This window comes from Schistocerca serialis, chromosome 4 (genome assembly GCF_023864345.2).
Source record: "Schistocerca serialis cubense isolate TAMUIC-IGC-003099 chromosome 4, iqSchSeri2.2, whole genome shotgun sequence".
NCBI lineage: Eukaryota > Metazoa > Arthropoda > Insecta > Orthoptera > Acrididae > Schistocerca > Schistocerca serialis.
Window position 1 is genome coordinate 672,131,630 of NC_064641.1, and position 18,152 is coordinate 672,149,781.

At 42.0% G+C, this 18,152-nt stretch overlaps 1 protein-coding gene across 1 annotated transcript in view; it reads left to right on the forward strand.

The window, feature by feature from the left end:
• LOC126473146 (potassium voltage-gated channel subfamily KQT member 1-like) overlaps positions 1-18,152 on the forward strand; it is a 1,059,334-nt gene that overhangs the window by 681,999 nt on the left and 359,183 nt on the right. Inside the window, exon 5 of the mRNA XM_050100004.1 lies at positions 6,619-6,747. Coding sequence (XP_049955961.1) covers positions 6,619-6,747 — 129 coding nt within the window. The remainder of the gene's footprint in view (positions 1-6,618; positions 6,748-18,152) is intronic.

Below are 18,152 nucleotides of genomic sequence, written 5' to 3' on the forward strand. Positions count from 1 at the left end.
AGTATTTTAAAGCATAAAGTAGAGGCTTTCTGTTAAACCCGACTGCGAAAAAGAAAATGCCGTGCTTTGTTGTCGTGTGCTGTGCTGTGAAAATGTGCGCTTCCATTTTCTTTCTCGTACTCTATTTTTAACTTCTATAGTAGAGCATTTATAACGTTAGACAAATCGTTTCTTCCATATACATTTTCTTTATCCCAGTATATAATTTTAAACAAAAATTGTATACACAACAACGTCCTGTTTCGTTTCTTCCTTGCTGTCGGTTTTACGGACAATAAAGTCTATATGGGGCTTACTGACTTATGATTACAGTATTATTATGGAATCTGAATTATCCTAAACTTTGTAATCATACCCATTCGCATATTAAAGCCATACGAAATATTGTCATTGAAGCTACATCCTCATAAATGTTGCAGCGGGCAGGTCTCTCTCAAGCCTGTATACCAATGATCCAACCAATTTATCCATACATTTTAAACGACTTCACTCCCCAATCGACCTTTCGTTCGCAGTAACAATAAACAAGGCTCAGGATAAGAGAGAAGGGGAAGAGGTGAATGACAGCGACAGCGATGGGGAGGGGGAGGTAGAAAATGGGCAGAGAGAGAGAGAGAGAGAGAGAGAGAGAGAGAGAGAGAGAGAGAGAGAGAGAGGGAGAGGGGGAGAGGGAGGAGGAAGATATGGAGAGAGAGAGAGGAGGAGGAGGAGGAGGAAAGGAGATGAGGCACAGAGAGAGGAGTGGAAGGAGGAGAAGATAATCAAAGGGAGGGAAAGGAGGGGATGCACAGTTAGGCAGGGGGGGGGGGATTAAGGAGTTTAGGATGTAAATCCAATACCCATGCAAAATTAGCAATCGCGAAGCAGTGACGGGTTCGGTGGTACACACACATAGCTAAGAACAAACACCAACATCTAGCAGGAAGTTGGAAATTTACATTGTGAGGATTTACTGCAGACAAGGCTGATATAACAGATTACATTAAGCAACGATAACAGAAATATGGTATAGTACATTGATTACACAAAACTATTAGTGATGGTCTTCGAGACGATGTGAGAAGAGACAATGGAAGTTTTGGACGTGACACACCATAAAAGCAAAGAACATAATGGGAACAAAACAGAAACATATATTGGGTAGATGGAACAATACGTAATGCCAGGCTTTTAAAAATGCACAGACATTGAAATGCACAAAGAGTGAGTGGAGCAATATTGTAATTTTTTGACTTGTCAAAAAAGAAAGATAGACCGGACTTGAGAAACTACAGATGTATCAACCGCTGCTCCGTAATGTGCAACATTTTCTCTCAGATTATCACCAAGCACACAGAATCAGTGCGCATTGTCAGCTTTGACTTACAGCATTGAGACAGAGACATTTAATAAGAAAAACCATCCAAACATCCATAGTTTAACAGTGCAGTATAGGGAGAGGCATGTTGAGAGTTGCTAGGACAGGCAAGAAGAGAAACAAATGGCTCGAGAAACATAATGTAGTGGAAGACGCAGTTGCAATGAAAATGAAGTGGAAGTGGGTGTGATAAGTACTGGGCGAAAGTATGGCAGATGCATTAAAAAAAGTTGTCTGCTGGATTGCTAGATACAAGAAAAGGCGGAGCTTACGACCTAATGGCAGCTGGCTGAATGATTTTAGAAAAAATCCTGAAGCATCATTGGTGAGTATAGCTGAAAACTGTAATGCATGGATGAGTCTAGAGGAACCCTCCATCCCGCAATCGATATCGAATGGTTGTTGACAACACAAGTGCCCTGTAACGAATGTCACCGGCATACAGTTGGCTGTTCAGTGTATATACTAGGGTTGGAACTTTAATAGTGGCAACTATTTATTTACAGCTTTTACAAAATAGATACGTGTTTCAAAGTAGTCACCAGCATGGTGTATAACCCGTTGCCAGCGATGTGGAAGTCGAAGGATACTCTTAGCAGTGCCAGTTGTGTTGACAGTTCCAGCGGCGCGGTCTATTGCCCGAAGAATTTGTAGCAGTTCTGAAGCGAATGCCGTGAAGTGTTTGCTTCGGTTTAAAAATCGAGTTCAACTCACGAGGGCTTAAGTCAGGGCAGTGCAGGAGGTGGTATAGCACTTAGCAGATCCATCAGTCAAACAAATCAGTAACAGCTTGCACTGTACGTGCTTGAGCATTGTCCTGTAAATTGATGGTCAGGTACTGCAGAAAGTGTCATCACTTCCGCCTCTATGCTGTTCATTTTTGGAACACAACCTACGACCAGCTTAGTTAGAGACAGAAGTGATGACACTTTATGCGTGACTTGACCATCATCTTGGAGGACAATGCTCAAGCACGTACAGTGCAAGCTGTTATTGATTTGTTTGACTGATGAGGCTACTAAGTGCCATACCATCTACTGCACTCCCCTGACTTAAGCCCTTGTGAGTTGAACTCGATTTTTAAACTGAAGCAAACACTCCACGGCATTCGCTTCAGAACTGCTACAAAAACGTCGTGCAGTAGACCGCGCCGCTCGAACTGTCAACACAATAAGCACTGCTAAGAGTATCCTACGACTTCCACATCGCTGGCAACGGGTTATACACTATGCTGGTGACTACTTTGAAGGTCAGTAAAACTTTGAAATACGTATCCATTTTGTACGAGGTATAAATAAATAGTTGCCACTATTCGTGTTCCAACTGTCGTATAAGGAGAACAACTGTCGCTACTCATCTTCGATTTCATCCTAGGTAAAGTCACTAAGAAATTGGAAAAATAGTTAAAAATCTCTGGAAGCCTATTCAATGTGACTGAACAACATATAACACTATGCTCTATCGTTTAACATTCGGAAATGATTTCACAGTGCACGCGGACTCACAGGAGCATAAAATACAGAAGTCCTCAAAGAAGGCGCTGAATAGGCTGTCATCAAATATGAAGCTCTGTACACGATCGAAACGTCAGTTCTCGAGTTCTCAACAGAAAAGGCGATATGGAAGGTACCCTGAGGAGAATTCTTGACTCGGAGAAAGCGAAGTCGGATACAGACTGAACACCCACCAAAAAAAGAAGAGAGAGAGAGAGAGCAATATTTAATCTGGCAACAGATATTAGAGACAGAAGATTAAAATTTTATGGATGTATTTAAAAACTCCCAGCCTGAGGCTTACAAACAATATTGTGAAATGTATAGGGAAATTAAATAATACGCTTTGAATCAAACACGTTAAAAAGGACCACGATAAATCGCTGATAGAAGATGTGGAAGTAGAAGACACGACTCTGTTCAGTCAAAAGGTAAATTGTTGCGTAGTACAGCCAGAGAATGAGGTTCTAAAGAGACCAGGAACGAAGTGGGCAGAAGAAGGACAAACAGCCCATGGAGACAGAATGAACGTCGGGATAACGAATGTATAAGCATTGTGTGATCCAGGAGACTCCATACGTAAATATTAGATTGGTGGATCAGTTCATAGCGTTTTTGTTTTGTATTTTGGTATTACGGTTGCCGCGGGTTTATTTATCAACTGTCATTCTTTATTTGTAGTTCACTGTTGCTGTTTGAGTATACATGTTGTCATTTTGAGATAGAAGATGGAGCTGTGGATGCTATTAAATGGAGTGGCAAGTGGATAAATCGGAACTTTTCAAATTTAGTCCTCTGTTTGAGTTCAACGGAGAGGTGACAGCAGCGGCGGTAGTCAGAAACGTTTTCGTCGTGTGTGGTGATAATGTCACTGTACAGAGCACAGCAAGAAACTAATTTCCTAGTTTTAAGGAGGATCGTTTTGGTATTAGTGTCTCTCAACGTCCAGGAAGACCTTCGGGGTTTGATGAAGATCGTTTAAACGCATTAATCCACGATGATCCACGTCAGTTTACTCGAGAACTGGCGGAAGTGATGAACTGTGATCATTTCAACACTGTTCGAGATTTGCTTGCAATGGGGAAAATTCAAAAATCAGGCGTTTGGGTAACTCATGCGGTAGGCCAAAATGACAAAAATTAGCAGATGTCCATGGGTGCATCTCCACTTGTTCCTCATCAATTGTTTCGTGAACAACACTCACCACTCCTACCCTGTATCGTTACTGATAACTATAAATGGCGTCTTTATGCTAATATGAGTAAAATAAAGGAATAGCTGAGCCCAAGCAAAGCAGCAACTCCCCGTACGGAGACAGGCACGCAGCCATAAAAGATAATGTTAAGCATCCGGTATGATGCAGAGTTTGACAGAGCGCTGAAAGACCTGAGTCGAAACAAGGCCCCGGGAGTAGACAACATTCCATTAGAACTACTGATGGCCTTGGGAGAGCCAGTCATGGCAAAACTCTACCATCTGGTGAGCAAGATGTATGAGACAGGCGAAATACCCACAGACATCAAGAAGAATATAATAATTCCAATCCCAAAGAAAGCAGGTGTTGACAGATGTGAAAATTACCGAACTATCAGCTTAATAAGTCACAGCTGCAAATTACTAACGCGAATTATTTACAGACGTATGGAAAAACTGGTAGAAGCGGACCTCGGGCAAGATCAGTTTGGATTCCGTAGAAATGTTGGAACGCGTGAGGCAATACTAACCTTACGACTTATCTTAGAAGAAAGATTAAGAAAAGGCAAACCTACGTTTCCAGCATTTGTAGACTTAGAGAAAGCTTTCGACAATGTTGATTGGAATACTCTCTTTCAAATTCTGAAGGTGGCAGGGGTAAAATACAGGGAGCGAAAGGCTATTTACAATTTGTACAGAAACCAGATGGCAGTTATAAGAGTCGAGGGGCATGAAAGGGAAGCAGTGGTTGGGAAAGGAGTGAGACAGGGTTGTAGCCTCTCCCCGATGTTATTCAATCTGTATATTGAGCAAGCAGTAAAGGAAACAAAAGAAAAATTCGGAGTAGGTATTAAAATTCATGGAGAAGAAGTAAAAACTTTGAGGTTCGCCGATGACATTGTAATTCTGTCAGAGACAGCAAAGGACTTGGAAGAGCAGTTGAACGGAATGGACAGTGTCTTGAAAGGAGGATATAAGATGAACATCAACAAAAGCAAAACGAGGATAATGGAATGTAGTCACATTAAATCGGGTGATGCTGAGGGGATTAGATTAGGAAATGAGACACTTAAAGTAGTAAATGAGTTTTGCTATTTAGGGAGTAAAATAACTGATGATGGTCGAAGTAGAGAGGATATAAATTGTAGACTGGCAATGGCAAGGAAATCGTTTCTGAAGAAGAGAAATTTGTTAACATCGAGTATAGATTTAAGTGTCAGGAAGTAGTTTCTGAAATAATTTGTATGGAGTGTAGCCATGTATGGAAGTGAAACATGGACGATAACTAGTTTGGACATGAAGAGATTAGAAGCTTTCGAAATGTGGTGCTACAGAAGAATGCTGAAGATAAGGTGGGTAGATCACGTAACTAATGAGGAGGTATTGAATAGGATTAGGGAGAAGAGAAGTTTGTGGCACAACTTGACAAAAAGAAGGGATCGGTTGGTAGGACATGTTTTGAGGCATCAAGGGATCACAAATTTAGCATTGGAGGGCAGCGTGGAGGGTAAAAATCGTAAAGGGAGACCAAGAGATGAATACACTAAGCAGACTCAGAAGGATGTAGGTTGCAGTAGGTACTGGGAGATGAAGAAGCTTGCACAGGATAGAGTAGCATGGAGAGCTGCATCAAACCAGTCTCAGGACTGAAGACCACAACAACAACAACATGCATCCGGTGCAAAAGCGGCGGTGTGGTGTACTACGAATTGCTTCCCCGAGGTGTAACCATCACTGCTGACATTGAGGCCGGCCGCTGTGGTCGAGCGGTTCTAAGCACTTCAGTCCGGAACCGCGCTGCTGCTACGGTCGCAGGTTCGAATCCTGCCTCGGGCATTGATGTGTGTAACGTCCTTAGGTTAGTTAGGTTTAAGTAGTTCTAAGTTCTAGGGGACTGATGACCTCAGATGTTAAGTCCCATAGTGCTCAGACCCATTTGAAGAATTCTGAACTGCTGACATTTATTGTCAACAACTGAGACGTCTTGCAGAGACAGTCCAAGAACAACGCCCAGCGTGAACCGATGCTACTCCACGATAACGCCCGCCAGCATTTTGCTAGAATGATAAAACTTCAAATTTTCGCCTCTTCCGCTCCCTATCAAACACCTTTCAAGGAACTTCCTTCCAAGATGAAAATGTGCTCCGAACCTGGCTCGACGAGGTCTTCTGCTCAAAACCACATGATTTCTACAGTCGCGTACTCGAATAGTTGCTCGAGCCTTGTCACACGGTTGTAAACAGTGGAGGAGAGTATATTGTTTACGACTAAAATTACTGTTATGTGTATCTGCTGTGTTTATTAAACTTATGGAAAAACGCTTCGAACTTTTGCGCAAACTAATAATAATAACAATAACACCAACACTACGTATCACCGATTTCTGTCTCATTAATTTTTTGTTGCTGTGATAATAAGTTACTTGTTATATATAAAGAAATAAGAATGTAAGCACATGTTTGATGAGGAGATGACAGGACATAATTTCCGTTGCTTCAGTGTAATATTTCAAGTTTCATGAAAAGTTACAGCAATTGCCACACCGATCTTGATGAGTGGCTATCTCTGTTCCAGGAGCTGATAACGACTCTCTACATCGGTTTCCTGGGTCTAATATTCGCTTCGTTCCTCGTGTACCTCGCCGAGAAGGACGCCAATCCTACGAGCTTCTCCAACTTCGCAGACGCCCTCTGGTGGGGTGTGGTGAGTAACTAATAGCAGAACTGCAACATAGTACCATTTAGCAAGAAAAATCAAAACAACTCTAATACATTATCCTAGACTGGCGGAAACTTGATGATTTTTTCTGTTTGCAGCAAGGGGTTTAGTCTCCATGTAACTACTCGGCTAACTTCCTTGCATACTTTTCTGGAACATTTGGTTTCCTGTAGTCTCTTTAATTCAAGCGAAATGGTGGTGCAATCTTTAATACGTTCTGTCTCTCTATAATGCAACTGTGTCTTTATTCTTCTTCTTCTTATTCTTCTTCACGGATGGATCACTTAGGACCACGCTTAATCAACATTTTTTTGGCCTTCCTTTTCGCCTAGTATTCCTTCAGACGCAACGAATGGGCTAGTTTTCGTTGTTCAGACCACGTATGTCGGTTAGTTTTTCTCTCTTCTTCCTCAAAACTCCGTGTGTTTGTGATTTTTCTGATTTCATTTCTATCATGTACATTTGGAAACCCTAATCCTCTCAGGTGTTTTTCCGTTTGTTTGCACAGGTCGGTCTTGTAGTTTTGTTCTTTAAAAATGTATGGGTTTTGTGCATTAACCTGTTTGAGTCCATTCCTTCTAAATGCTCCATGAATTGGATTCTTGTCGTGGGCCTGCACTGGGTTTTGGATAATGCACACCATCTTTAATTCTTGGTCCTAGAATTTTCCTGATTATTTTACGTTCTTTCACTTCTAATTCCCCTTTTAGTGTTCTGTGTTGAAGATTTAGTGTCTCAGATGCGTAGAGAGCTTTGGCTTTAATTACTGTTGTGTTGTGTCGTATTTTGCAGTTCCAATAGAGACTCTTTTTATTGTAAACGTTTTTTGTTAACTGAAGCGCCGTCTCCATTTTCTGGATTCTTGATCTGACAGATTTCTTTTCATTACAATTTTCTGCAATCTATTCACCTAAATATTTAAATTCTTTTACTGGAGAGATGTAGTTATTACCAATTTTGAGATCAGAAGGTGCATCATAAATTTTGTTTTTTCAAATGAAATTTCTAATCCTGTTTTTGCTGCTTGCTCTTGTAATAATTCTAGCTCTTTCTGTACATCGGTAACGTGTCTTTACTTATAAATGTTCCATTATTTTCTTCTTATAGCGTTATAATACAGCTACGAAACTTTTAGCCTATTGTCAGCCTGGTCTAGCTTGTACAATAAAGTGAAGGTTATCCGTAATGAAAAAAGATGATAAAACGCACCGATATACATTTCCAAGTCGGTTGATCTCCAAAGCTTTTTAGCATAACAGATCGTCACATACATGGTTCACACGTAACGCTTGTATTTCGTTGTTCAGGTTGTCAAAAAGACTTTCCGTGATATCAAACGTCATTATTCTTGTTATAAACACAATGCAGAAGTGCAACTGCTGTGTTGTGCAACCAACCAATTGAACATACGAGTGAAATCCTTAGTAAGTGTCTAAAAGGATTCCTTTGAAAACATATGCATTCGAGAATAAATTTCGGTAAATATGTTAGTCACCATCACAAGAGTTATCAATAAATTGACTATATTCTTTGTGTCAAACTTTTTTGAAATTACCACAGGCAGTGTGCCGAGTAGATAAATTCCATATCTCAACAAAAAAGGACATTGTCTAATCCAAAAATAATATTTGCGTGATGCTTAAGCGAAACAGGAACAACAAATAAATGTTACTGGAGATGTGATGGTGTCCTTGTATATAAATAATTCGTTGACGAGTCTGTCACAAGTAAGAAGCAAGAAACGTCAGCATATGTGCTGCCTATAGTTAGGCCTAATCTAATATAGGACTGTACCTGACGTCAGTTTGCCATACCACTGACTAATAAGTTGGGTATGAGGGCTTCGAAATGTTCGTTCTTTGTCCTCTGTAGGTCATCGCTTTTGGGTTTACAAAATGTGGCGATGGACGCAACTTTGTTGAGGAATAAAGGACTAATGCCGCCTCGAAAGCTACACTGTTGCGGACTGTACAGTTAATGCATACTGAGAACCACAGGCCTCTGGTTTACCTGGACGATTCTTGGGATTCCCATAATCACAGGAGCAAATACACACTGAGGTGACAAAAGTCATGGGATAGCGACTTGCACATATACAGACGGCGGTAGTATCGCGTACACAAGTTATAAAAGGGCAGTGCATTGGCGGAGCTATTATTTCTACTCATGTGATTCATGTGAAAAAGATTCTGACATGATTATGGCCGCACGACGGGAATTAACGGACTTTGAACGTGACATGGTAGTTGGAGCTAGTTGCGTGGGAAATTCCATTTCAGAAATCGTTAAGGAATTCAATATTACGAGATTCACAGCGTCAATATTGGGTCGAGAATACCAAACGTCAGGCACTACATCTCACCGCGGACAACGCAGTTGCCCACTTAAGGACCGAGAGCAGCGGCGTTTGCGTAGAATAGTCAGAGATAACAGACAAACAACACTGCTTTAAATAAGCGTAGAAATGGACTGGGGACTTACGACGGACGTATCCGTTCGGACAGTGCGTCGAAATTTGGCGTTAATGGGTTATGGCAGCAGACGACCGACGCAAGTGCCTTGACTAACAGCACGACATCGCTTGCAGTGCATCTCCTGGACTCGTGACCATGTCGGTTGGACCCCAGACGACTCGAAACCGTGGCCTGGTCGGATGAGTCCCGATTTCAGTCAGTAAGAGCTGATGGTAGGGTTCATGTGTGGCGCAGATTCCACGAAGCCATGGACCCAAGTCGTCAAGAAGGCAGCGTGCAAATGGTGGTGGCTTCATAATGGTGTGGGCTGTGTTCACGTTGAATGGCCTGGGCCCTCTGATCAAACTGATCCGATCATTGATAGGTAACGGTTATGTACGGCCACTTAGGGTTGTGTTCCCGAACAAAGACGGAATCTTTATGGATGACAATGTGTCGTGTCAGAGGGCCGCAGTTGTTCGTGATTGGTTTGAAGAATATTCTGGACAATTCGAGCGAATGATTCGGCCACCTATATCGCCCAGCATGAATCCCATCGAACATTTATGGCACATAATCGACAGGTAAGTTCGTCCACAAAATCCTACACCGGCAAAACTTTCGCAACTATGGACAGCTATAGACGGAGCATGCCTCACTATTTCTTAGGGGACTTCCAGCGACTTACGAAGACCATGCAACGTCTAGTTGGTGCACTATGCTGGGCAAAAGGAAGTCCAAATCGATATTAGGAGGTATCCTATGACCTTTGCCACTTCAGCGTATTTGGCACGTGTCCAGTGGAAATGGTGACCCTAAAGTAAGTGCCCACACTTTTGTACAGTGCATATCGTTGTTTCCGGTGATGGAAGTAGTGATGGACAGTAGCATCTTCAAATTTATATTTTAGGGGAGTAGGTAATATTGTTAGTCCTATATATACTTAAACTTTTCATAATTGGAACGTAGTCGTATGATAAGTTGAGATTACGAATAAATTTGCCTATGACTTTAAATACAGTTTTAAATTCATTTTTATTTTCTCATGATCAAGTTCGCTACTAGCATCTCCATCCTCAGTTGCACCTAATATTTATACAGGGATTGGACAAAAATATGGAAACACCGCGAGAAATGCTTGCTTCAACACAAATGCAGATGGTAGACGAGCAGGTAGGTTAGACAATTTAAAAAGGGAAGTTATACATATCGGGTATTAGTGAAGTTCGTTGACAGGAGTAACAAGACTTCTCGTCAGATGAACACAGGGTTATAAATACAAAATCAAATGTGGATAATGCAGGAGTAAGTTTAACAATGAATAAAAAAATACGAACGCGAATAAGCTACTATGAACATCGTAGTGAATGCATTGTTGTGGCCAAGATAGACACGAAGCCCACGCCTACTACAGTATTACAACTTCTTATGCCCACTAGCTCTGCAGATGACGAAGAAATTGAACAAATTTGCGATAAAATAAAAGAAATCATTCAGATAGTAAAGGGAGACGAAAATTTAATAGTAATGGGTGACTTGGATTCGATAGGGAAAAGGAAGAGAAGGAAACGTAGTAGGTGAATATGGAATGGGGGTAAGGAATTTTGCACAGAGCATAATTTAATCATAACTAACACTTGGTTCAAGAATCATGAAAGAACGTTGTACACGTGGAAGAGGCCTGGGGACACTGGAACGTTTCAGATAGATTATATAATGGTAAGACAAAGATTTAGGAACCAGGTTTTAAATTGTAAGACATTTACAGGGGCAGATGGGGACTCTGACCACAATTTATTTGTTTTGAGCTGCAGGTTAAAACTGAAAACTGCGAAAAGGTAGGAAGTTAAGGAGATAGGACCTGGATAAACTGAAAGAACCAGTTTCAGAGAAAGTATTAGGGAAAGTTGACAAGAACAGGCGAAAGAAATACAATAGGAGAATAATGGGTAGCTTTGAGAGATGAAATAGTGAGGGCAGCAGAGGATCAAGTAGGTAAAAAGACGAGGGCTAGTAGAAATCCTTGGCTAACATAAGGTATACTGAAATGAATTGATGAAAGGAGAAAATATAAGAATGCAGTAAATGAAGCAGAGGAAAGGGAATAAAAACGTCTAAAAATGAGATCGACAGGAAGTGCAAAATGGCTCAGAAGGGATAGCTAGAGGACAAATGTAAGAATGTAGAAACATATATCAGTAGGAGTAAGATAAATACTGCCTACAGAAAAATTAGAGAAACCTTAGGGAAAAAGAGAACCACCTGTGTGAATGTCAAGAGCTCAGATGGAAAACCAGTCCTAAGCAAAGAAGGGAAAGCAGAAAGGTGGAAGGACCATGTACTTGAAGGCAAAATTATGAAAATGGAAAAGGACGTAGATGAAGATGAAATGGGAGATATGATACTGTGTGAAGAGTTTGACAGAGCATTGAAAGACCTAAGTCAAAACAAGGCCCCGGGAGTAGATAACAATCATATAGAATTACTGATAGCCTTGGAAGAGCCAGACATGACAAAAATGTTCCATTTGGTGAGCAAGATGCATGAGACAGACAAAATACGCTCAGACTTCAAGAAAAATATAATAATTCCAATTCAAAAGAAAGCAGGTGTTGAAAGGTGTGAAAATTACTGAACTATCAGTTTAATTAGTCACGTTTGCAAAATACTAACACGCATTCTTTACAGATGAATGGAAAAACTGGTAGAAGATCAATCTGGATTCCGTAGAAATGTAGGGACACGCGAGGCAATACTGATCCTACGACTTAGGTTAGAAGACAGGTTAAGGAAAGTCAAACCTACGTTTATAGCATTTGTAGACTTAGATAAAGTTTTTGACAGTGTTGACTGGAATACTCTCTTTCAAACTCTAAAGTGGCAGGAATAAAACAGAGGGAGCGAAAGGCTATTTACAATTTCTACCGAACCCAAACGGCAGTTACAAGATTCGAGGGGCACGAAAGGGAGGCATTGATTGAGATCGGAGCATCCCTGATGCTATTCAATTTGTATATTGAGCAAATAGTAAAGGAAACAAGAGAAAAATCTGGCACTGGAATTAAAATCCACGGAGAAGAAATAAAAACTTTGAGGTTTGCCGACGACAGTGTAATTTCGTCATGGACACCAAAGTACCTGGAAGAGCAGCCGAACGGAATTGACAGTGTCTTGAAAGGAGGACATAAGATGAACACCAACAAAAGCAAAACGGGGATAATGGAATGTAGTCGAATTAAGTCGGGTGATGCTGAGGGAATTAGATTAGGAAATGAGACGCTTAAAGTAGTAAAGGAGTTTTGCTATTTGGGGAGCAAAATAACTAGTGTTGGTCGAAGTAGAGAGGATATAAAGTGTAGACTTACAATGGCAAGGAAAGCGTTGCTGAAGAAGAGAAATTTGTTAACATCGAGTATAGATTTAAGTCTCAGGAAGTCGTTTCTGAAAGTATTTGTATGGAGTGTAGCCATGTATGGAAGTGAAACATGGACGATAAATAATTTAGACGAGATGAGAATAGAAGCATTCAAAATGTGGTGCTACGGAATAGTGCTGGAGATTAGATTGGTAGATCACGTAACTAATGAGGAGGTACTGAACAGAATTGGGGAGAAGAGGAATTAGTGGCACAACTTGACTAGAAGAAGGGATCGGTTGGTATGGCATATTCTGAGGCATCAAGGGATCACCAATTTAGTACTGGAGGGCAGTGTGGAGGGTAAAAATCGTAGAGGGAGACCAAGAGATGAATACGCTAAGCAGATTCAAATGGATGTAGGCTGCAGTAGTTACTCGTAGATGAAGAGGCTTTCACAGGATAGAGTGGCATGGAGAGTTGCATCAAACCAGTCTCTGGACTGAAGACCACAACAACAAGAACAGCCGAGCCTACAGCTTCCGCTGTATTATTTGACCACGTACATCATCTGTGCAGTGTCCACAGAAAGTTCCAACTGTTATTCGTGATCAGAACAGTTTTCTGTATAGTTGTGAATGCAGTATGTCGGAATTGAGTGAATTCGAATGTGAGGAAATTTTTGTTACTTCCGTCAAGAGTCATGGTATTGAAGATACACTCCTGGAAATTGAAATAAGAACACCGTGAATTCATTGTCCCAGGAAGGGGAAACTTTAATGACACATTCCTGGGGTCAGATACATCACATGATCACACTGACAGAACCACAGGCACATAGACACAGGCAACAGAGCATGCGCAATGTCGGCACTAGTACAGTGTATATCCACCTTTAGCAGCAATGCAGGCTGCCATTCTCCCATGGAGACGATCGTAGAGATGCTGGATGTAGTCCTGTGGAACGGCTTGCCATGCCATTTCCACCTGGCGCCTCAGTTGGACCAGCGTTCGTGCTGGACGTGCAGACCGCGTGAGACGACGCTTCATCCAGTCCCAAACACGCTCAATGGGGGACAGATCCGGAGATCTTGCTGGCCAGGGTAGTTGACTTACACCTTCTAGAGCACGTTGGGTGGCACGGGATACATGCGGACGTGCATTGTCCTGTTGGAACAGCAAGTTCCCTTGCCGGTCTAGGAATGGTAGAACGATGGGTTCGATGACGGTTTGGATGTACCGTGCACTATTCAGTGTCCCCTCGACGAACACCAGTGGTGTACGGCCAGTGTAGGAGATCGCTCCCCCTACCATGATGCCGGCTGTTGGCCCTGTGTGCCTCGGTCGTATGCAGTCCTGATTGTGGCGCTCACCTGCACGGCGCCAAACACGCATACGACCATCATTGGCACCAAGGCAGAAGCGACTCTCATCGCTGAAGACGACACGTCTCCATTCGCCCCTCCATTCACGCCTGTCACGACACCACTGGAGGCGGGTTGCACGATGATGGGGCGTGAGCGGAAGACGGCCTAACGGTGTGCGGGACCGTAGCCCAGCTTCATGGAGACGGTTGCGAATGGTCCTCGCCGATACCCCAGGAGCAACAGTGTCCCTAATTTGCTGGGAAGTGGCGGTGCGGTCCCCTACGGCACTGCGTAGGATCCTACGGTCTTGGCGTGCATCCGTGCGTCGCTGCGGTCCGGTTCCAGGTCGACGGGCACGTGCACCTTCCGCCGACCACTGGCGACAACATCGATGTACTGTGGAGACCTCACGCCCCACGTGTTGAGCAATTCGGCGGTACGTCCACCCGGCCTCCCGCATGCCCACTATACGCCCTCGCTCAAAGTCCGTCACCTGCACATACGGTTCACGTCCACGCTGTCGCGGCATGCTACCAGTGTTAAAGACTGCGATGGAGCTCCGTATGCCACGGCAAACTGGCTGACACTGACGGCGGCGGTGCACAAATGCTGCGCAGCTAGCGCCATTCGACGGCCAACACCGCGGCTCCTGGTGTGTCCGCTGTGCCGTGCGTGTGATCATTGCTTGTACAGCCCTCTCGCAGTGTCCGGAGCAAGTATGGTGGGTCTGACACACCGGTGTCAATGTGTTCTTTTTTCCATTTCCAGGAGTGTAGTCACCAGATCCTTAACAAATGATCTGCATGTGTATGGACCTCTGAAAGAAGAAGGAATTTTCTCTCAGGGGATAAGGCATGCGACACGGTGCACAGGTGGTTGTACAGACTTCTAAGTGAATTCTTTTCTACGGGAGTTCAGGCATTTCGTAAGCGCTAGAAAACTTACTTTAAGCTTTGTGAGCGTTTCATCGAAGCGTTTTCTGCCAATTATACACAAAAAAATAATATTGGCGGTTTTCATGTGATTCATATTGTTACATCGCATTGTGTAAACGAAACTTTCTGTACGTTAGTGTCATAGACAGAACATGTATAACCTTTACCTCTCGTGATGCACTACGGACTGACTTCACGAAACTTAATGTTTCCATTTGTTTATACTGGAACATTCTTAGTCGAATCTGAATTAATGTTATTATCTTTGAATGAAAATTTCGCGTATATTGTCTAACTTGGCCTGTTTACTTAAGGTGTTAACTGTATTTCACAGAGAAGATACCGTGATCTGCCCTAAACTGTATTTCCCGTTCCTTGGAACCTGTGGCTGCTACATTTCAATCAAGTTAATGCACCCTGAAACAAGAAAACTTTCTTATTTGAGTTTGTAGCAGACAATGACATTCACTAAATAATGTAGGCCCTATATTTTATTCTAGCATCAAAAGACGGCATGTCCAAGATATTGTTAAAAGATTGCCCTTATTAATTTTCCAGCTTTTTAGCAACTATTTTACGTTTGAACCTTTGTTTATAGCACATTCGAACATCCTTCTTGTCGACATTATGCTGAACACTTGTCGCAATGAATGAATGGTCTATACATTTTCTGAATGAAACTCCTTATAAATTCCGTTTTTTAGATTTTTGTTCACGATACATATTTCGGAACATAAGCGCCATCACCAGGTTTTCCAAGATTCATTTGTGGCTTTTGTCATCTTATCGGGAATTTTGTAGACTCTTATGATGGAGCTGACGCTCTGAAACATGTATCGGATATTATAATTTTATAAACCGAAATACAGAGGACAGACTCTTATTCATATAACGCACAAGTATACAGTAGTGGAAATCAGTATAAAGGCATGGATATTTGCAGGAAAATTAAGATTCTCAGTTGGAACAGTGGTGCCAAAAGTATATGCAATAGTATGAAATCCAGTATGCCGATAAATGCAGTCAAATGGAACCTAATTTGATGTCAGTAGTACAGTATATAACGAGACATCAACGATTCAGGTGGTACAGGGTGGAACACGGTATAAAGGAAGTGTGAAACAGACACCATTAGTGACAGTGGCTGTTGTATACATAAACCACCATTGTGACAATGCTATGCAGAAAACAGTTACCATGTGGTGAAAAATCAATAATCGGTACATACAAGGAAATGGGACTCTCTAATCGTCAAATTGCCAAGAAGATGAACTGTTCAAATACAGTGATTGATAATTTCGTTAGATTTGGAGCACGATGCGGACATAATGGGAAATATGGGCAAAGTAGGAAATTATCTGTGGCATAGAAACGGTTACTTTTGTTCAAAGCAAGGACCACAAATCATTATTATTCTCAGCTTGTTGCTGATTTACAGTTGCCAGTAACTGCCAGACATGTACGACAAATTTTGTCACATGACAGACATCTTGCATTCAAGAAACGACTGAAGGAACCCTCCTTTACACCCAAAAATAAACGGTTTAGACTGGAATTTTCTGAAAAACATGTCATGAAAAATGGTTCAAATGGCTCTGAGCACTATGGGACTTAACTGCTGAGGTCATCAGTCCCCTAGAACTTAGAACTACTTAAACCTAACTAACCTAAGGACATCACACACATCCATGCCCGAGGCAGGATTCGAACCTGCGACCGTAGCGGTCGCGCGGTTCCAGACTGTAGCGCCTAGAACCGCTCGGCCACACTGGCCGGCCATGTCATGAACTACGGAATGAGATAATGTGATCTTCAGTGATGAGAAGAAGTTTAATTTAGATGGGCAGGATGGATTTCAGTATTATTGGCATAATCTGACAACAAAGCATCAGGTAAGAATGACGATAAATATTGGTGGTGGAGGTCTTATGACTTGGGCAGCCTTCTACGCTAAAGGAAATACATGCATTGCTTGCCTGAACAGTAGAATGAACTCTAACATGCTCACTTAGATGCTAAAAACAGAACTGGGGGGCCTAAGGTCTAATGTTTCAGCAAGATAATATACCTATGTATGATTCTGCCAGAACCAAAAAAATGATTGTAATATAAAAGATATCGATGTCTTGTCTTGGCCTGCACGCAGCCCGAATTTGAACCTCGAGAAATACCTTCGGGGAATACTTGCAAGGCGTGTTTATCGCAATGGCAGGTAGAGGTCGGATATGACCTGGAAAGAGATTTACGATAAGAAGGAACAATAGTTTCACTGCAAGAACTACAAACCCCAACAAAATCAATGGCGAAGAGAATTTTTGAGATAATTAGGAGGAACGGAGGTTGTACGAAGTACTAATAGTGCAATAACAGAACAGGATAGTGAGTGTCTTTATAACAATTTAAATCCAGGAAATGCAAATGCCTAATTCTTTTACTCGTATTATGAAAGAAACTTTGTAATTCTGTCATGATTGTTTATGTCTTATATTTAACTACTGCTTTCATAGTAAATTTGATACACGTGTGCTTCAGACACGGTAGTATTACTTTCGTGGAGCCCTACCTTTATACTGATTTCCTCTACTGTATATTTCACTGTTACACAATATGCAACCATTATGGATATGTTAAAAAAGTAAACGGTCATTTGTAATCGAAGAATGTGTTCATTGTAAATGCATTTAACACTGGTTTTACTTCAGAGTATTAATAATATTCTTCATCGTTCGCTCCAGAATTATTAAAGAGTGATAGCTGGTTCTGCCAGCGTTATGCGTTCTTCAAAAGAATTTGTGGAACTGTATGAGAGAGTGTTAGGCGCTATATAGAAGTGTAATTGATATTTAGCTAAGCTATCAAATGTACTCTTACTCATTACAGATAATTCACACAATACGGTGTCACTGGGTGTCTGTTACTGTTTTGAGCAGAAACCAGAATGTTCAGTGTCGAGAATAAAGCGAAAACTCTAGTCCAGACAGCCATTTGTGCCGACTTTTCATCAGAATTCCAGTTTCCGTGTCGCACGAGGCACCCTGGGCGTATGTCAACCCTGACATGTGCGAAGCGTGAACTGTCTACTGATGTCACTAGAGTAAGTGTTCCCACCGTTCACGCCTAGCACGTGGCGTGGTTTTACAGGACGCCAAGCAATACGTTTGCCAAGCATTTCCAGTACCCACTTAATGGGTTGGAAATTGAGACCCATCGCACATTGTTCTGTCTCTTGAACGTTCAGTCTTCACAAGACATCCCTGGTGATTCATCCCGGCCTTATAGC